At 33.9% G+C, this 22933-nt stretch overlaps 1 protein-coding gene across 2 annotated transcripts in view; it reads left to right on the top strand.

Annotated features, from left to right (window-relative positions):
* Positions 1-22514, top strand: part of LOC147075650 (uncharacterized) — a 413567-nt gene extending 391053 nt beyond the window's left edge. Inside the window, exons 5-6 of one of the 2 annotated variants that reach the window (XM_085941985.1) lie at positions 969-1311; positions 20703-22514. In XM_085941985.1, coding sequence (XP_085798111.1) covers positions 969-1311; positions 20703-20851 — 492 coding nt within the window. In that variant the 3' untranslated portion in view covers positions 20852-22514. The remainder of the gene's footprint in view (positions 1-968; positions 1312-20702) is intronic. The other variant, XM_085941984.1, reaches the window with a different exon arrangement.
* The last annotated feature ends 419 nt before the right edge of the window (positions 22515-22933 follow it).

The following is a 22933-nucleotide window of genomic DNA, read 5'->3' as shown; positions in this document are numbered from 1 at the left end:
CGTAGAACGTAATTTTGTGGAATTATGCAGACCAAAATTATCATTGCATTGGAATAAGAACAATTAAAAATACTGCACAGCTTTCTTTCATAACCATTTGAATAATAGCTGGGCTGTAAAACTATGAGAGAAATTATATTGACCAATTCTTGGGAAAATATTAAATTATCATATATCGATATATATATAGATCGGTCAAACAGTATAGTTGTGATGTCAATAATATGTTAGCATGTTGGATGAATTCAATATGTCGAGTGCCAGATTTGAATGACTGAACATTCATAAATAAATGGATTAACTTCGTTTTAGTTTGCTTATATACACTAAGCAGTTAGTTCGTGATCTGTACGTTGTATACGAAATACTTTCTATTTCTTATTTTAAAATACTACTGCGTGGTCCTTGCGCACAGTGGCGCGCTTAATGACGTGGACGCCTGACGCACTGACCGATTTTGAGGCCCCCTACGAAGTGTAGATGAACAATCTAAGTTTTGTTCACTGTTCGTATCTAGGCGGCCCTGCATATCCACGGCTCTACATACATGACTGGTGGAGATGAGGAACCTAAAATCAATTTTTATTCGGATCTATCTACCTACTTAATTAACATATTTTTACTTATACTGAAAAGTTATAAGAACTGCTACTTTTATGCAGGGATTTTGTTATGCTTTGGGAAATACCTATTTTCCACACAGTTTGTGGAAACTATGAATCTTTTTTAAAATTGCAGTATAATTAATAACTGAGTGGCGGGTTTTAACTCTTCGGAGGCCCCCTTTTATTTTTTTAACGAATCAGTTGCGTCATGTTGCGTTAAAGAAACGCGCCTCTGCTTGCGCAGAGGACAATCACGCAAGAAGAAATAAATGCGACAGCTTTGTGTATTAGTTAGTGTGTTTAGTGTTGACACCGGGTGGTTATATAAATGTCTGATTATTAATTGCTTTTTTTGGTTTTCAGAACCTGGAAGAACGAGAAAAGCGTCACGGCGCGTATCGGGAGACCCTGGCGCGGAAGCAGCGCTACCTTCGGCGGCGGTTGGCGCGGCTGGAACGTGCCCACCCCCTTGTCCTGGCCCTGCCCGTCCCCTCGCCGCTGGCTCTGCCCGCGATGGCCCGAGAGCGGGGCGCGCACCGGTTCCGCGCGCAGACCAGCCTCGCGCTGCAGCGGCGCTCGCTATCCGAGTGCTCGGAGGCGTCCAGCGCGTGCAGCGCCTCCTCAGCCGGCTCCGTCTCCAGCGGCCTGAGCGCGTCTAGCGGCTCCGCCAGCCGGTGTGCCGAACCCAATTCCATTTCAGAATCCGGTAAGTTCATCTTCATCTCAATCGGAATACTGAACGATCTGTTCAGTCTCCTGTGGTCTCGATTTTTAGTAATTTTAGAATGCGAATAAATACGTCAGTCAATTCCGCTTTAACCTAGTGGCAACAAATTTATTGTATCCAATATCCTATCCATATTAGGGGTTCTTAACCTGGTACACGCACCACCCCCAGTGTGCGCGAGATGGTGTTTCGAGGGATTCCGAAGAAAAGTTCTAGATCTCCGTACTGTATAATATTCTTTATGAATACTATAAATTGGATTAGAAATAGGAAATTTCCCAACTTGGGCATTTTTGCTATTTTTCGAAGCTATTAAAGATCTATCGACTCGGATTGCTATTATTTTGAGGTGCGAGCAGTGATCAAACATATTCTAGGGGTGCGAGGTATATAATAGGTTGGGGACCTCCGATTTCGATCCAAACGTAAATCGAATTGCTGACTACTATAACTCGCCTACCAATACTACGGGTCGTAGAAAATCGACGGAACTAAACATAATCTGAACTGAGAAATGCTAACAAAATTGCTTTTTCGATCTCGCACACAGACTATTCGATTTGTTCCATAGACTCATATAGTCAATATCATCTGCCAAGCACTATAATCAGCTAAATGTCATTGAACAAAAAAGCAATGATTTTATACAAATGAGAAGTGGTATAAAAACATAATATTAATATAATATTGATATCTTATGTTATGCTCCTCATCGTCTATTGCTGTGTTGTGCGTTTGGCATATTATTATGAGAATACCAATTTAGTTAGCTCAAACCATTTTTTCAATCAATACAATTGAGTCAATTCTGTTAGTGTTAGGCCCTCCTCCCACGGAGCAACTGAAGTCCAACGGAACTGGAACTAAAATTCCAACCAGTATCTAGCCAATGTATTTCAATGGCGGCTCGCTGACGGCGAGACTGAAATCTCTCAGCTTCAAAACGGTCGGGAAGAGACGCGACATGCTAGTCGCGCGCTGAAGTTTCCAGTCACCGTAAAACAGTGGTACCAACATCATTAGATTCGGGGAAAAATCATATTTTCTTACCAAAATTGGTAGCACTGCGAACAAGTGTCATGCTATAAAAACCATTAACAACCCAAGACGTCAAAAGTACAAGATAAGCAAAATTGAAATAACCTAATTGTATTCGAGTAAACGCAGCAGCGTGCGTGTTGTCGGTTTTTGTACAAAACAGCTGATGGTCCAGTTTGACAGTTTGAGGTTATGTGATTTTTATTTCAAGTGGCTTCAGTAGCACCGTGTGCGAAGCGTCACATTGGTCAGTTTATGAGTACCATCACCAACCAGTTCCGCCAGATTTCAGTTGCGCCGTGGGAGGAGGGCCTTAGTGTAATATGTGTATTTTGTTCTTCAATTAAATTGCATTGATAATGTTGACTTGTTACGGTTACCGCAAGTTTGTATAGCCTCAATTACATTGAGCTTCTTTACGAGCTGTTTATTGGCGAATTTACAATCTGCCTGTAAAGTCGCCCAGTGTAATCATCGAACAAGCTAACATTTTTGATGATTACACTAGGCGACTTTACAGGCAGATTATAAATTCGCCAACAAACAGCTCGTAAAGAAGCTCAATGTAATTGAAGCTTATGTGTGAGACCGCTAAAGAAACCAGTCGTTTTTTTGCATATCGAACACTGTTTCATAACGTTGTTGGATCAATGGCACGCATGTTATAGTAAATATGGTGACCCCGGCTATTAATTACGTTACCTTTTCTCAAATCTCTACAACTCTAGTACCTGCCTTGTTGTTTTTAAAAACATTTTTCATGATTAACGCGCTAGAAAAAATGTTGTTATAAGTGTGCACATTCCACTCTTGTGTGATTCGTATGATATTTAAATCCGAACGTACGGAACAGCGTGATACGTGATAAAATTTTACCACTTCCCGTCCCTTTTGTTGAACGTGAAAATATGGTTACGTTCAGTTACGTTTACTATACGCGCCACTTTAGACCAGAGCACAGAAATGTTTCCAAATTCAAATGTTACGTTTTTATAGGGCTAGGAAATAATGTAAGGGCGTATTTTACTTTGCTACTTTAATACAATGGTATTAACATATACCAATTCAATCAATATATTATCTACATAGCATTTGTCTATGGTGCAAGCAGTCTTACGACTATATTAAATATATGCCAGTATTTTTGCTGAAGTTCATTTAAATTCGTGTTAAAAGCGGTTAAACATGGTTATATCTCGATTCAATGCACTGCATCAGAATTGTAATGCGCATATTATACTCGTATAATATATTTTTGTAATTCGGTACAATTGAATGCAATGTTTTAGATTTTCGTCGGAAATGCAAATCACTACAGGTATCAATTTATAAAATGAGTATCATATGGAATATATAACCGCTATAAAAAACTTTTAAAAAAATACGACACTCAGTGGGATTTGAACCCGCCTCCCTCCTCTGGGATTCGCGCCCATATACGCTGACCGCTATGATATGTGGGTCCTATCATGATCTATTTGCTTTTTCTAATTGTGTACTAATATGTTTGCTAAAGGAAATTGAGGTTACCGATTTTGAAACTAACTGCCTCGTATGTTGATATCCGAAGCGATAATTGAACACAGTATGTGTGCTCATTTTTTAACGTAAAATTTTTGTACAGGCGCGTAGAGCATCTCGCATCTGATTCGGAAAGTGCACTCGCATCGGAAGTGACGTAGCTTGAAAGCTACGGCCAGCTAAACATGATTGCGGATTTTCATTCACGTCTTTGACATACTCTGCTAATGTGTCCACGTTAATATTGAGATTTATATATGAGAGACTATTTCATAGACTGGTACATATTAATGGATGTCCACATGTCACATTCAGAGTGTTAAATTTAGACTAGGTACCGTTCACTTCACTTTACAACGTTTTTATTAGGTCGTATTCTTATTATTTGTCCGGTGGTTGTTTATCCAGTACAAATTTTGCAATCGATTTTAACTAACTTCCCGACTAGCTAGACATTTGAAACTTTTAGAATATATCAGAACACGATGCCAATGCATTTTTTAATACTTTTAGCCATCTTTAAGTAGAATTGAATTCATTTTCAGTTAATTCTGTTTTGTATGAAAAGTTATTTCGGAAGAAATCCGTAATCCAAACCACTATTATTGGTTGCTAGGTATCTGGGGTCCTAGCAACTCAATTATTAATATATACGTGCGTTACTATGGAAATCAATATGAAATGTCAAAATGACATTTCAGTATTATTTCTATCAAGTACAATTTTTTTTGATCGTTTAAGGTAGTCAAGTCAAGTTTATATGATTCAACAGAAAATTGAAAAACGTTGTATATAAAAAGATCTTGTAATTATTTTATCTAAAATCGTTCCCCACAGAGCACCCTCAATCAATAATGTTACATAATAAATAATAATGTTATAATTTTCGATGACATCGCCCACTCTTCTGTATCCGTTTAATTGTTATTAGAAAAATAGTCTATCTGCTACATGTTTATCTGATACACTTACTTGTTTACCTATAATCTTCTCTTGTATTGTTTGCGTTGATATAATATTATTGTGTACTATACCATACGCCACTTGGAGTCGATGAACTCTCTTATCACCAGACATTTTACGAAGTCACTTTATTTGCTTAATTAGAAAAAAACAATTATTATGGGTACGCTTTTATTCCAATTCATTGCGTAGCGATCCATACGAAAATATTGTTGGCGTTTGTTTCTTCCGTAGATAGGTATTAATAATTGTTTATAGACACCTTCATTATTAGGACTTTAGAAACAAAGACTGCATTTCCCATTTTTTTTAAATTGTTTGCAAGTCAATAAAAATATCTGATTTTCTCTTATAAGTATGCATAATTTCTAATAAAATGTATTATAAAATGTTATAAGTAACTTATATATTATTAGTATACCAACAACATTTAAAAATCAGAAATTCTAAAATTTTTGTAGGCAAGTCATTTTTAATGACATACGAACATTTTACGTAAATGAAAATTGCCGTTTTTTGTTCTAAGCCCCTCATGTAATATATGAATTATGTGGTTACAAAAGATGCTAACTCACATTTTCATAAATAGAGCGAGAAAACATGTGTGGTGCTCATTGCCTTTTTGAATTTTCATGCTCATCTGCTGTGGTATAAGCCCACTCGAACGATGTTTATCAGTTTTTTTTTTTTTGTTTTAAACGACGTCCATTTTCCGTCACACTGTTTTTAGTGCCGAGTGTCCCATGGCTCGAACTCGGAAACGTGTAAACTATTATCAAACTTAATGTCATAGTTGAACGATAGATTATTAAAGCATTTTACAATACATATAAATTTGTGGTCTAATATTATTTTAAAACTTTCAAATTAGGAGTAAACACGATTTGAAACTAAATGTTGGAATGTCACACATACATCATTTATATACTGTGAAAACTTAGGTCACGTGAGAAATATGTCATCGTTGAATGTGTTATAAATATGTACCCTACTTTTGTACAGCTTTAAAAGTTGTACAAACTTGTATTGTTAATAATTCATTTTATTGCAAAAGTGGAGTTAACAACTGTTGAAACTATACGATTCATAATATTTGTGTATCACTATGGTCAAAGGTGTAGGTAGGTAGATATCTATTAATTGTGATGAATCGGTAGAAAGAAATAGTGATTATGAGTAACAATTAATAACAATAGAAATTGATAACAAAATAATATGTTTATCATGAGAAAGATAAATGTTGGGTCATTTTTTGTGGAAGTAAAATGTATTAAGAACGTTACACAATGCCCCTGGGAAATCTTGACCCCCTGCCGCTCGCCCGTAATAGGATACCTGAAATATGTTTTTGTCGGCACTTAATTCCGAAGATCGGTCCGTGTATATCGCCCATTCGATTATTCTTTTGTGAGTCGTCCGATAACGAGGGCGCTATATTGTGGCGCTTCGTCGGCCGTATTACAGCGAAAATCTAACCCGACCCGAAGATACGTCGGTTATGTCGTCGTGTCGATTGATCGGACGGCATGTAATACGACCGGTCTTACTTAAAATAGGAAATTGACCTACTATTTACAGCCTCTTTTCTGGTTGGGTCCCAATTCTTTGTATACTCTTGTGAGAGGTAGCTACGCCACTACCTTTCTAATAATTGAATGAACAGACATTTACAATACTGCCCTTCTTAAGAAGAAGGCAGTAACTGACTCTCACACACGTTCTCGAGATAAATGACATAATGTGTTTTTTCTCAAACTTTAGTACTGTGAATTAATAAAAAAACGGTTGCAATTTTTATTAGTAGGAAGTAAAATACAAACAAATTAATAATAAACAAGCAGTAACTACAATGAATATGTGCAATTACTGCCTTTTTGCTAAAAAAAATGTATTATTTTAGAAGATGTCTATTTTTTCACTAAGGATTTTAACGGTATTTTAGTGATAATACTGATTTTAAGGTGAACAGAATATATAGCTTTCAAAATTACCTAACGAATGTCATTCATAACTCAATATCACAAATTTTGCGAGTTACTGCCTTCTTCCTAAGAAGGGCAGAATAGCGTATTACCCATCCTTTTCTTCCATAGCTTTTTAATCTAAAAATAGCACATTTCAAATAATATTGGTCGTTATTTATTTTAAATAATATCTACGCCATATTATGTGCCTACGTAAGTTTATTCTGATGTTTATTATTTAGGGAAAATAATTCCGGAAACTTAAAAATATTCCCTACTTGTTCGCGTGGTAAATTTCAGTGAGGTCTATTTTTCGACCGATCAATTCTTCGCACTTACAATCGACCGCCCGGTAATTTATCCTTGCGAGCAATTGTCTGCACGTGCAATTTATCATCCCCGGCGATAATACAAAATGATCCACACAACGCTTTCATTCCTACCGTCAACATGAATCCGAATAACGTGCGTTTTTACGTTCATTCCCATCGCTAACGTCTTGTTTGTTGTACATAATATTATGTATAAACCCTGCATAATATGCTCACACATCAGAGTAGGTATTTGTGATTTCGGTTTATAGCCGGCCAGAAGCTAGAATACGTTCTCTCGGTGTGATATGGTCATCATAGGTACAGGCGTTGTCGTGCGCGAACTATCGAACGGCACTTAAAGGATTAGATAACGCCCCCCGGGGAAGGTGGCGGTGCGTGAGTGCCGCCCCTGATCGCCCCGAATCACGCGACCGACTTTTCAAACTGATTCGCCGATCGCTACATGCTGATACGACGCACGACACGACGCCGATGTACTTGTCGCTCCCGACCTCAGGTCGAGATGACCACAGCTGAAAAATAACTTAAATTATAATTCTTCTGTAATGTCTTGACGTTACCGCAAATCACTCAGAAGCTTTGCTGCAAATACTCGATCGGGTCAAATGACTGAAAATGTGTTAAGTACAATTATTATAATAACGACGAACCTCGCAATGCATTATTTTATTGACAAATGTAATGCAATATTTTATAATGCGGAATTCAATGACTGGTGTACTTTACAAATAAGGACGGTGAATAATTTCATGACTTGAGCATGAATATTTCCGTAATGCATAAATCGCGGGTTTATAATTAAAAAGTTATCAATTATTCACTTCTGCACTTAGAACTTGGTCTACGAATGCACAATAATTATTGGTACATTTGTTAAGTTGGTACACCGGCCGTCGAATTCCACCTTTACACATCCTGTTAAGGGAACTGAGCTGAAGTTCAGCCAAACTAAATATCAATTAGCACGAAAGCTGACAATTTAATATGCAGTATTTTATTCGGCACTTCAGTTCGAGGCTCTTATTATGTGTAAACTTGCTTTAATGTAATGGCGAGTGCAATCTGTTCAACGTGTTCACAAATGGTACGATAATTATTTTTCAAAACTAATAATTCGAATAGGTTCCCAATTTTGATGACACGCTAGGTATCCTCCAACAGGTAAAATACCCCCCCCCCTATCTCCGCGCAGCATTTAATGGACAGCGGCTATATTTCCTCTTTAAGGGGAAGCTCTACAGAATCGGCCTTGAGAATTGAAAATATGATTTTTTTACATGTGGTCCATAATAACTGGTCTACTAGTTAATATAAAAAGGTTGCCGCCAATGTTGGTCTCAATAAACTCCCTCCAAGTGAAGCTTGTGAAGTGAAGCTATGGGGTGACCAAAAAATAGTACTTTCTAATAAATGTTATTAAATTCAATATGTTTATCAGTTCTTTGGTGTGAAGTATTGCAACTGATATGATGGATATGATAACTTTTTTGATTATGTATTAGCCACGATATAAACTTAATAATATATTAATAACTTTCTAACCTGAAATTGTCCGAGAACTAAATATACGAAGGATGTTGACATATATATCTACCTACATTTTTATTTCATGTGCTATCCAAAAACATTACTAATGAATAGTGTTTATTTGTAATGTTTAGGACCTACGTATTAAAAATAATAGGTATTGTTTAATTATAATGCATATTTTTTAAAACGTAGAATTTAGTGTCTGCCTATTATAAAAAGAAAGTGACTTTTTATTGGCTGCGCAACTTCACTTTTATACTAGTGAAACAAGTGGTAGGAAGAAGCATTATTGTATGTAAAGCCAATGGGCGAAATAATTTATATCATGAGTGCCTAAAAATAATTATTAACATACAGTCACTAGACACATTATTTTTTTATTAGCCCATCTGACTGGCGGGCGACGCCAGGGCTGTCGACGCAATTAATTATATTGTACTTTTTATAAATTTTATTTATAATATATTTTATTCAAGTTTTGTGCATCTAATGCCGGGTCCACACAGGCAACATGTCACGCGACAACCTCGATAAATTTTATGATAATTATCATACTTATCGTAAAATTTAACGAGGTTGCCGGCGACATGTTGCCAATGTGGACCCGGCATAATATCCACTGTGGTTCACGTAGTGGAATGGACCTGTTGTTTCTGGGGTCAACTAATTCAAGAAGTAAACACCCATGATAGAATTTTTCCAGTTTTAGTTGCATTATATTCCAAAACTCATTTCCGATTTTATAAATGGAAATTTCTTGGTGTACATAGTAAACAAACCTACGAATAAAAAAAGACAGGAAGGAACATACTGATTCATCGCTATAAAAACTGGCAACCAAATTCGCCATTTTGGAAAGCGACGACTTTGCGTAAACAAATATCGCGTGGTCTGCACGTGTGCGGTAAACTTAAATAGGTAATTTTGTGTATTTTATGTTTGTGTATCATGCATTGTTGGCCATATTTTCCGGTCTTTCTTGATTGCCGTGACACAATATATTCCTTCCAGTCTTTCTTATTCATAGAAAAAAACAGTATGTTCTATTAGTTATATAATGTATTATGAATCTGTAATAAAATAATACACAATTAAAATATTTTCAAATTGAAAAAAACACATTTTCATAGCTTTGCGCCGTGCTCACTCATGAATGTCATTCTTCATTTAGGTAAGTATATACAAATTTTGATGTTATCTTGCAAATTAAACAGGTATCTGACCTTTTCACTATATTATACATGTACCTACATGCAAATGTAATGTTTTCAAATAATTGATATGGATTATATACCATCGTATTATTTTCTCGAAATCATAAACATACTATAATAGTATTTGAGTATCAACCTATGCTCAATTTGAATTTGGTAATAATAATAATATACCCGTAGATATATCAATAGTATGTTAAAATAAAATAGGTAAGTACCTACTTAGTATATCTACAATATTTTTTCATACGATTGAACATTATTTAATTGTTCCCAATTAGACAAACACTATTTTATTTTTATTTTAAATAATAATTTTAGCCTAGATTTAAGTTAATCGAGTAAAGTTTAAATTTCATTTTCTCAACAATGACCAAATCAGAGTTATCTAGTTGTAGTATTAAGGTGACGACATGCTATATGGTGGGATCCTCTTTTGCTAGTCGGTGCGACTTTTCACACCAAGAAGTGAATATCGTGTGCGCGTGGCCTTATCAGTCACGTATGTATCTACACATTTTTTCAGGTATCAAAAGATCTTAGTGGCTTAGAAGGGAGCTACACATTACAGGTAATTATAATTAATGACGCAGTGTTTTTGTAAGTCGTCAGTTTCTATTGTTGAACGATATCAATGTGTACGTTGCGTGTAATTTGTACGTATTACATTTCGCTGTATCACAGTTCACTGTGAGCTGTCGTACCGGAAAGAGATGTCCGTATAGTATTGAGATCAAAAAATGTTGTGTTCGTGGAGCATTGCAAACAGTAATGTTCTAGTTGTACCTACTAGATGCAATAAGAACATTAATTTGATATTGATTAGTATCAACTATCTGATTATAACGTTGTCACTATCATCAAATATTTGATAGGTACTTCCTATATATACTTCATTCCTCCAGCACCTTCTAGTAACCTACTTATAAATCATTCAGCATTTTATATAATCTATATACCTACGATATGATTGTATTTCTAAATATACTTACCTTCATATTATCTTCTGTCTTTCTCTTGCCTAGGTACTTTGTATTCCTGAACATCGCCAAATTGTAGCAAAGTCTCATGGTTTCAAGAAAATCCAAATGTTAATAAAAAAATGTATGATAATAATAAAATTATTATGGTGTTTGATTCATCTCCTGAGCGTATTTTAAAAGTTCTTGACGTATTTTGCTACGATATCCACCCAAGTTATCAGTATGTACTTACAGGTTTGATTAAAAACTATGACGAAATTAACATTTTAAAAATATTAATCCATATAATATTTTGACAGCCCTGTTTTCTGATCGGCGTACACGTGCAGTTGTTTATCAAATAATAATGTGTAAGACGGCCGACAATACCAATAATATATTATATTTTTTTTTTAAATAAAATCTCCGATGATCAGTGATTTTTGCGAAAATATCGATTTAAATTAACGTCCTAACGACGCCGATGTCCTTTTGATACTAGATTATATTTCAATCTCCTTCTCTTGAGCCCCCTCTTAAGACTCAGCTGAACAGGAACAAGGTCATTCATAGTTTAGTCAGAAATAAACCTCAGCGTTGAAAGGACGTCATTTTAATTCAGTCTAACCTCAAAAACCTCTAACCATCGGGGATTTATTTTAAGAAACGCAATAATTATTAATTACAATTTTCGGTCGAACGAATATCATTATTATTATTCCCTTCAAACATAACATGTATGCGACGTAACCTGAAACCGGCCGAACGAATACAGGGCTGTCAAAATAATATCAATCTAATTTTACGTTTTAAAGAGTTACAAATTTAAAGTTAAAAATAGCTTACTGTACCGATGGAATAATTACATACTTCCAAGCGTCAAACGGCATACAACATTCATCTAAAATAATTATGAAAAGACTAGCTGATTATGTTATGTTATTTTTGTATTGTTCTTATTTTTTTGCTTATCAAAATATTTCACATATTATCTGATGATGTGTATTTTGGATATATCGTCATATGTATCTGGTCTCATTAAAATTGCTATTAAGTTGATATAACATAGGAAAATCTGTAAATCATTAAAATGTTAATTTCGTTATAGTTTTTAATTAAACCGGTGCAATTACATATTAGATTTAAACACTGTTGTACTGTGTGACTTTTATAATATCAGATAAAACTGTAGGATGTCAGCAAAAGAGTAAACAAAACCCAGCTCATGGGATAACCGAATGGTAAGCAACTGTATATATTATATTTTCCCACCAAATTGCACACAATTAAAAACAATTTATCATAAAAACAAGTAAGACGTCTTCGACAGCCCTGGGTGATTGATTCGATAAAGTCGGCAGTTTTTTTTGTCTTGTTCTCTGCGATCGCTAGCTTTGAATAAAAAAAAATCTATGGGTGACCATTTTTTATGAGTATAAATTATTTCTTGCATTGGCTTTTATTAATTAATAATTATTGTACCTACCAACTAAAAGTAAAGTTGCGTTACTTGTTTGTAAAAGTGTCAGACTAAATTAATTAAACTAATCGGGTAAGTAATAAAAAGTCATTAATTGAGTTAGCATTTACTTGGTAGAATTCCATTTTAAAAGAAATGAAAATATAATTAATTATATTTTCATTTCTTTTAATAAAAAGTCACTTTCTTTTATAATAAACAGACATCACTATATTATTTTTTTTTTAAATATGCATTAGAATTAAACAATATGTACCCATTTTTTTTAAATAGTTATGTAATAGGTCTTACATATTCAAAATAAATACTATTCATTAATAATGTTTTTTGGATAGCACATGAAATAAAAATGTAGGTAGATATGTATTTCAACATCCTTCGTATGTTTAGCTCTCGGACAATTTCAGGTTAAAACGTTATTAATATATTATTATTAAGTTTATATCGTGGCTATCCATCATATTGGTTGCAATGTTTTCCACCAAACACCTGATTAACAAATTGAATTTAGTAACATTTACGTATATTAGAAGATATCATTTTTTGGTCACCCCATATTTTATACACTTTGACAGTGTTATGATTTAAATTAAATAAGAGATCATTATTATTACTTTAGACCAAAGCATTGTCGGCGACCTTTGCATATTACCAGTAGAGCAACAATTCCGGACCACATGTAAAAAAATCATATTTTCAATTCTCAAGGGCAATTCTGTAGAGCGTCCCCAGAAACTCACCAAACGACACCTGTCAGATTTTTTGTTGTTGCACTAAACGACGCCGATTTCCCGCCACTGTTTTTAGTACGGAGGGCGCTCATGGTCCAAACGTTTCGAACTTACAAAAAAAGCTACAGTTTGATAATAAGAAATAATATCATTTAAGTAATTTAGACATTTACGCGCCTACGAGCCGGACTGTGAATGGGTGGATGGGATGGGATATTGAAAATCAAAGAAAATTAGCGTGTGTTCTTTTCTTTTTATTTTCACATGTGCCCAATATACAGTACAGATATTATTTAATTATTTCGATTGGTTACATACTATGCTCGGATATTGTAGTTTCAAAAAATCTTATTGGTTTTTCGATTTTAAGTTGTGGCCGTATTAATGTGGGGGCGAATAATAAATAGCATCGGATCGCTACAAAACTGCTACAACTCGCAGAGCTCTACGGTGGCTGATAAAAAATAACAATAAATAAATGGACAGCGGCTATATTTCCTCTTTAAGGGGAAGCTCTACAGAATCGGCCTTGAGAATTGAAAATATGATTTTTTTACATGTGGTCCATAATAACTGGTCTACTAGTTAATATAAAAAGGTTGCCGCCAATGTTGGTCTCAATAAACTCCCTCCAAGTGAAGCTTGTGAAGTGAAGCTATGGGGTGACCAAAAAATAGTACTTTCTAATAAATGTTATTAAATTCAATATGTTTATCAGTTCTTTGGTGTGAAGTATTGCAACTGATATGATGGATATGATAACTTTTTTGATTATGTATTAGCCACGATATAAACTTAATAATATATTAATAACTTTCTAACCTGAAATTGTCCGAGAACTAAATATACGAAGGATGTTGACATATATATCTACCTACATTTTTATTTCATGTGCTATCCAAAAACATTACTAATGAATAGTGTTTATTTGTAATGTTTAGGACCTACGTATTAAAAATAATAGGTATTGTTTAATTATAATGCATATTTTTTAAAACGTAGAATTTAGTGTCTGCCTATTATAAAAAGAAAGTGACTTTTTATTGGCTGCGCAACTTCACTTTTATACTAGTGAAACAAGTGGTAGGAAGAAGCATTATTGTATGTAAAGCCAATGGGCGAAATAATTTATATCATGAGTGCCTAAAAATAATTATTAACATACAGTCACTAGACACATTATTTTTTTATTAGCCCATCTGACTGGCGGGCGACGCCAGGGCTGTCGACGCAATTAATTATATTGTACTTTTTATAAATTTTATTTATAATATATTTTATTCAAGTTTTGTGCATCTAATGCCGGGTCCACACAGGCAACATGTCACGCGACAACCTCGATAAATTTTATGATAATTATCATACTTATCGTAAAATTTAACGAGGTTGCCGGCGACATGTTGCCAATGTGGACCCGGCATAATATCCACTGTGGTTCACGTAGTGGAATGGACCTGTTGTTTCTGGGGTCAACTAATTCAAGAAGTAAACACCCATGATAGAATTTTTCCAGTTTTAGTTGCATTATATTCCAAAACTCATTTCCGATTTTATAAATGGAAATTTCTTGGTGTACATAGTAAACAAACCTACGAATAAAAAAAGACAGGAAGGAACATACTGATTCATCGCTATAAAAACTGGCAACCAAATTCGCCATTTTGGAAAGCGACGACTTTGCGTAAACAAATATCGCGTGGTCTGCACGTGTGCGGTAAACTTAAATAGGTAATTTTGTGTATTTTATGTTTGTGTATCATGCATTGTTGGCCATATTTTCCGGTCTTTCTTGATTGCCGTGACACAATATATTCCTTCCAGTCTTTCTTATTCATAGAAAAAAACAGTATGTTCTATTAGTTATATAATGTATTATGAATCTGTAATAAAATAATACACAATTAAAATATTTTCAAATTGAAAAAAACACATTTTCATAGCTTTGCGCCGTGCTCACTCATGAATGTCATTCTTCATTTAGGTAAGTATATACAAATTTTGATGTTATCTTGCAAATTAAACAGGTATCTGACCTTTTCACTATATTATACATGTACCTACATGCAAATGTAATGTTTTCAAATAATTGATATGGATTATATACCATCGTATTATTTTCTCGAAATCATAAACATACTATAATAGTATTTGAGTATCAACCTATGCTCAATTTGAATTTGGTAATAATAATAATATACCCGTAGATATATCAATAGTATGTTAAAATAAAATAGGTAAGTACCTACTTAGTATATCTACAATATTTTTTCATACGATTGAACATTATTTAATTGTTCCCAATTAGACAAACACTATTTTATTTTTATTTTAAATAATAATTTTAGCCTAGATTTAAGTTAATCGAGTAAAGTTTAAATTTCATTTTCTCAACAATGACCAAATCAGAGTTATCTAGTTGTAGTATTAAGGTGACGACATGCTATATGGTGGGATCCTCTTTTGCTAGTCGGTGCGACTTTTCACACCAAGAAGTGAATATCGTGTGCGCGTGGCCTTATCAGTCACGTATGTATCTACACATTTTTTCAGGTATCAAAAGATCTTAGTGGCTTAGAAGGGAGCTACACATTACAGGTAATTATAATTAATGACGCAGTGTTTTTGTAAGTCGTCAGTTTCTATTGTTGAACGATATCAATGTGTACGTTGCGTGTAATTTGTACGTATTACATTTCGCTGTATCACAGTTCACTGTGAGCTGTCGTACCGGAAAGAGATGTCCGTATAGTATTGAGATCAAAAAATGTTGTGTTCGTGGAGCATTGCAAACAGTAATGTTCTAGTTGTACCTACTAGATGCAATAAGAACATTAATTTGATATTGATTAGTATCAACTATCTGATTATAACGTTGTCACTATCATCAAATATTTGATAGGTACTTCCTATATATACTTCATTCCTCCAGCACCTTCTAGTAACCTACTTATAAATCATTCAGCATTTTATATAATCTATATACCTACGATATGATTGTATTTCTAAATATACTTACCTTCATATTATCTTCTGTCTTTCTCTTGCCTAGGTACTTTGTATTCCTGAACATCGCCAAATTGTAGCAAAGTCTCATGGTTTCAAGAAAATCCAAATGTTAATAAAAAAATGTATGATAATAATAAAATTATTATGGTGTTTGATTCATCTCCTGAGCGTATTTTAAAAGTTCTTGACGTATTTTGCTACGATATCCACCCAAGTTATCAGTATGTACTTACAGGTTTGATTAAAAACTATGACGAAATTAACATTTTAAAAATATTAATCCATATAATATTTTGACAGCCCTGTTTTCTGATCGGCGTACACGTGCAGTTGTTTATCAAATAATAATGTGTAAGACGGCCGACAATACCAATAATATATTATATTTTTTTTTTAAATAAAATCTCCGATGATCAGTGATTTTTGCGAAAATATCGATTTAAATTAACGTCCTAACGACGCCGATGTCCTTTTGATACTAGATTATATTTCAATCTCCTTCTCTTGAGCCCCCTCTTAAGACTCAGCTGAACAGGAACAAGGTCATTCATAGTTTAGTCAGAAATAAACCTCAGCGTTGAAAGGACGTCATTTTAATTCAGTCTAACCTCAAAAACCTCTAACCATCGGGGATTTATTTTAAGAAACGCAATAATTATTAATTACAATTTTCGGTCGAACGAATATCATTATTATTATTCCCTTCAAACATAACATGTATGCGACGTAACCTGAAACCGGCCGAACGAATACAGGGCTGTCAAAATAATATCAATCTAATTTTACGTTTTAAAGAGTTACAAATTTAAAGTTAAAAATAGCTTACTGTACCGATGGAATAATTACATACTTCCAAGCGTCAAACGGCATACAACATTCATCTAAAATAATTATGAAAAGACTAGCTGATTATGTTATGTTATTTTTGTATTGTTCTTATTTTTTTGCTTATCAAAATATTTCACATATTATCTGATGATGTGTATTTTGGATATATCGTCATATGTATCTGGTCTCATTAAAATTGCTATTAAGTTGATATAACATAGGAAAATCTGTAAATCATTAAAATGTTAATTTCGTTATAGTTTTTAATTAAACCGGTGCAATTACATATTAGATTTAAACACTGTTGTACTGTGTGACTTTTATAATATCAGATAAAACTGTAGGATGTCAGCAAAAGAGTAAACAAAACCCAGCTCATGGGATAACCGAATGGTAAGCAACTGTATATATTATATTTTCCCACCAAATTGCACACAATTAAAAACAATTTATCATAAAAACAAGTAAGACGTCTTCGACAGCCCTGGGTGATTGATTCGATAAAGTCGGCAGTTTTTTTTGTCTTGTTCTCTGCGATCGCTAGCTTTGAATAAAAAAAAATCTATGGGTGACCATTTTTTATGAGTATAAATTATTTCTTGCATTGGCTTTTATTAATTAATAATTATTGTACCTACCAACTAAAAGTAAAGTTGCGTTACTTGTTTGTAAAAGTGTCAGACTAAATTAATTAAACTAATCGGGTAAGTAATAAAAAGTCATTAATTGAGTTAGCATTTACTTGGTAGAATTCCATTTTAAAAGAAATGAAAATATAATTAATTATATTTTCATTTCTTTTAATAAAAAGTCACTTTCTTTTATAATAAACAGACATCACTATATTATTTTTTTTTTAAATATGCATTAGAATTAAACAATATGTACCCATTTTTTTTAAATAGTTATGTAATAGGTCTTACATATTCAAAATAAATACTATTCATTAATAATGTTTTTTGGATAGCACATGAAATAAAAATGTAGGTAGATATGTATTTCAACATCCTTCGTATGTTTAGCTCTCGGACAATTTCAGGTTAAAACGTTATTAATATATTATTATTAAGTTTATATCGTGGCTATCCATCATATTGGTTGCAATGTTTTCCACCAAACACCTGATTAACAAATTGAATTTAGTAACATTTACGTATATTAGAAGATATCATTTTTTGGTCACCCCATATTTTATACACTTTGACAGTGTTATGATTTAAATTAAATAAGAGATCATTATTATTACTTTAGACCAAAGCATTGTCGGCGACCTTTGCATATTACCAGTAGAGCAACAATTCCGGACCACATGTAAAAAAATCATATTTTCAATTCTCAAGGGCAATTCTGTAGAGCGTCCCCAGAAACTCACCAAACGACACCTGTCAGATTTTTTGTTGTTGCACTAAACGACGCCGATTTCCCGCCACTGTTTTTAGTACGGAGGGCGCTCATGGTCCAAACGTTTCGAACTTACAAAAAAAGCTACAGTTTGATAATAAGAAATAATATCATTTAAGTAATTTAGACATTTACGCGCCTACGAGCCGGACTGTGAATGGGTGGATGGGATGGGATATTGAAAATCAAAGAAAATTAGCGTGTGTTCTTTTCTTTTTATTTTCACATGTGCCCAATATACAGTACAGATATTATTTAATTATTTCGATTGGTTACATACTATGCTCGGATATTGTAGTTTCAAAAAATCTTATTGGTTTTTCGATTTTAAGTTGTGGCCGTATTAATGTGGGGGCGAATAATAAATAGCATCGGATCGCTACAAAACTGCTACAACTCGCAGAGCTCTACGGTGGCTGATAAAAAATAACTCCTTAATTTTTCTTACAGCATGATGAACCGAAGACGACACCAGCTATTAATTTAAATTAGTTCGCATGATAATACTGTGAAATACGAAATAATATGTTTTGTTTTTCTATGCAGGAACACACGAATAAAATATTATTCTTATCTGTGATTATAGACATTATACGAGTAGTATTATGTTGATTTGAAATACTTTACTGATGCCGATGCAATACCAACTTAATGATCGGGGTATTTACTTTTTATATCCTGTTATTTTTAAATATCTAACGGACTGAAGTCAGAAATATTCTATTTTCGAATTATAATTATTTTTCGATTTAACCATGTTATTTAATTTTGAATGTGATATTCATCTTCAGAGTAAACCTAACCAAGATTGATGTAATTGTTTTATTGATGATTCGTAAATCATAACTTTTTTTTAATTTAATTTTATCTCTATAGTTGCCGAGTTGACACCGGCCGCTGTCCAACTTTTTAATAATATTTTAAAATATAAATCCATAACATAGCACATTCAAAATTCGCAATTTAAAATATAATAATTGACCGTTCAAAATAAATAATTACGCATTTGTTTTGCAAAGAAAATCTTGCAGACATGGAAAACTATTCGAAATGTTGTGTATATCTCAAGACGCAGTGGTCAAGCCCGATGTAAAAATGGATTTAGGATTCCGGGGCTTAGGCCTAACCGCGGGGCCTAAGTCCCGGCCGTTCCCGGGATCCGACGTCTTATCCCTTTTCCGCTGCAAAGCGGGAAATATATCCCTTCGCATGAATGACAATCGGGATTTATTTTATTTACCCTTCCTCTCTCTCGCGGGCGCATTTTTCCTGCCTCGCTTACTTTTTCTCAATTTATCGCGGCTCCGCCAATCTACCGGCGGCTTGTGGAGCAATGGACATATCTCTCTTGCTTTTCCTTCCCTACTTTCTTTACATGTCACGAGATATGTTTGTTTACTTTACATATAGGTTTTTTATGTTTGATATTCGCCAAATGCAATTTATGGCTCGGATTCGAATTTTGATTTCTTTTGTTTATTCAAATATCGAATACTCGCTGTGCTTGCTGTTTTCCGCAAATCTGTAGCATCGCGAACAAAGGAGTTTTAGATGTGTCAGGCAACATTGAACATTGACAGAACTTACGACGATAAATTTGAATATCTCTCTTGATGCGTAAACCCGTCACTTTTTGTAGAATATGAGACACCTATATGATAATAATATATTATCCAAACTAATAATTTCATAATATTTTTTTCATTGTCATCATAATTCTTAAAAAAAGACGATAGTATACGATTTGAATTTTAGAAATGTCACCGACCGCGCTATAGAAATAATCACCAAGTACCTAGGTACTGTAATGGGGGAGCCACTGTCGAAAACTACCCAATCAAGACTCGTAACTGGACAAAATCTGACATTCGAATGAAATTTTCAAAATGGCGTCCTATAGTAGTTTGTAGTTCCATTTTTGGCCATTCTACAGATAAGTTTGTAGGTCTGTAGCTTAATTTATTTTCGAATTATTGAGTTATCTTCGTTCACTTATTGGCGATTCCTATGTGTTTTAATTACACTATTTTTTATTCAATAAATAATAAATGTAGGTATCATTCTGTATCCAACATAAGTATCTGGAACATTATTTTTTCTGATGGTGTTTCAATTTATGTGCAAATGCATTGTGTAGTCAGTAGTGTATTATATCAAAGAAAAGTATTTGCCATATTCTCAATTAGTTTTATACTGAGAATAGCTGAGAATGGGAAAACCATGTCTCTTCCTTTGTATGATAATACATTAATGTAATTATGTACCTATATGAAACAAGAATCAGTATTCTCATTAAATTATCAATAAAATTAGCAATCACTGTCTTTTAGGGTCCTCAATTTTTATGATTCTGAAAAAATACTGTGTTAAAAAAATGATTATTTTGCATTGTTTCAGATGAAGTGGACGTGATTGGCTACACGTCGAACCAGAGCGACACGGATCAGAGTGACCGCTCCTCTGTGCAGAGCGGCTCCGGAGACTCGGGGGTCGCCCTCTCCGCCAGCGCCACCACCCTCTCGCTCTCGCACATCAAGATCGTGTAGGCCCGCTCTCTTCCTCTCTCTCTCTCTCTCTCTTTCGGCTTCGCCCCCTCCACCGGGATGACCCTGAGAAACGTTCACCCCCATCCTCGAGAAAAATATCCACCGTTCACCGGGATAGCGAGGAACACGATGGATCTCTTCGGTCAGGGACAGCGGGGAATGTCCCTGTGCGTCGGAGATGAGAGAAACGCAAAGTGCAAAGCGGGCGTGCAGATTTGCCCTGTCGTACAAAGAGGCGATATGCCTTCCGTTCCGTACCCATGATAAACTTATTGATAAATTAATTGTTTTCTATTTCCTTTCTCTTCCGCCTGCTCTAAAGAATTAATCGTTTCCCTCAGTTTTCAAATCAGTGTTCTTTGGGTTAAATATGATAACTTCAGAATTGCAATTGTACAAAAAAGTTTTATTACAACATGTTTACATGACCGAATTGTTAAAATAACCTCACAGAAATACCCGTTGTAAGAAAATTTCAATTTTCAGTTTTCATGTTTCTCCCAAAAATTACCGATATTTAACTATGCGAACGGTCGTTTCGATTCTATGGACGTTTGTGCCAGTAAAAATTGCTCCATAGGATTCTCTCGAGACAAATGTAAAAAGTTTAATCACTGCACTCCTCAAAAAATACATCGGAGTATTGCCTACCTTTTGGCACTTCACTGTGTCACAATAAATTTATCCGTGAAGACCTCCATGTTTCATCACTAGGTACATAATATTAAATTCTGATATATTTCAATACCTAAAATCTAATTCAACATGGTTCACGCTACCTTAATTTTATAGAGAAAAAACACCCATCTTGGAATCTGCACGCGTAGATTGGTCCCTATACTAATTGTTGAACCGTAAACAGGCCGTTCGCTTAGTCAAATCTTCATTTTTTTAAAAGTCCACCGTAGTATGTGTCGAACAAAACGATTTTATGCAAAAAATGACAGCAGTTTTTTGATTTTGACTCAAAAAAGTATGATCGAGATTGTTTGAATAATGCCGATATAGTATTATCGATTTACTTCATTTTTAGGTTTAGCTATTTGTTTTATTTTTCAAAAAAAAGTTCCAATTTATTATATTAATTTTGAATTAGATATTTAAAAGGGGTCATCGAACCTGAATTTATTAAAAAAACGGCTTAAAGTTTTTCAAACAATTAATTAAATGTAATCAGTATGATCAGGTTGCTCATTGATAATTTATTAAATAGATTTTTCAGAAGGCGATATAGAACCCTCGTCTTTCGTTTGAAGGACATTTAATTATGACTTATTTGTTGGAGTTTTTAAAAAAATTGATGTTATCCGTTGAATATTGCATGTTAGATTTGATTGAACGTCAATATTTTAATCCCTTTTGATTAAGATGATTGTAACATGTTCTTAGGGAAATATTATTATAAATAATTAAGTTATGTACAGATAAAATTTATTAACCAAATATTTGTTGCCAAAAAAAATGGTTCTAAGGCGGAAGGCGACCGTTTTTTCCATATCAATAGTAAAATGAAACGAAAGACTTGAATGATTTTTTCTCGGACGCCTGATAATACTGAAAGAATTTAATTATTTGACTTTGAATATTTTACATTCGTCTTTTTGAATGCTTTTAAAAAAATTTTGCTGTCAAGATGTTTAAATGGTAATAAAAAAAATTGTGCAAAATATTAAATGTTATGTTAGAGAATACAATTATTATAAAAGTAATAATATGCCGAACGAGAGACAATCTGTCGTCGGCGAAACCCTGTCTTTAAAATGTCCGAACGCCTGAATACGTTTAGTATATTTTTTTAATCTACCTGCAGATATTATTTTTTAATCGTACTAATTACAAAATTTTGTGACCAAATAATGCCATTAATAAGAGTGAAACCCGCGAGGACACGGTCCCGGCGGGTTTTTTCTATAGATATACAATTTATTATCATCGGGTTTACATTGTTTTTTCCATAAATGTACTTTTATGTGTTAAGAGAGCTACAAGACTCTGGTTTTAGTAGTAAGTAAGCAAGTAAGGTGTGAGGCAAATATTATTTATCGAAGGTGTGTAATCGTGATCGCTGTTCTATGGTCGATG

This window comes from Rhyacophila brunnea, unplaced genomic scaffold (genome assembly GCF_057557595.1).
Source record: "Rhyacophila brunnea isolate RB1 unplaced genomic scaffold, BYU_Rbru_1.0 scaffold_14, whole genome shotgun sequence".
NCBI lineage: Eukaryota > Metazoa > Arthropoda > Insecta > Trichoptera > Rhyacophilidae > Rhyacophila > Rhyacophila brunnea.
Note: the sequence above shows the minus strand (reverse complement) of the source record. Positions and strands in the feature narration are given on the sequence as shown.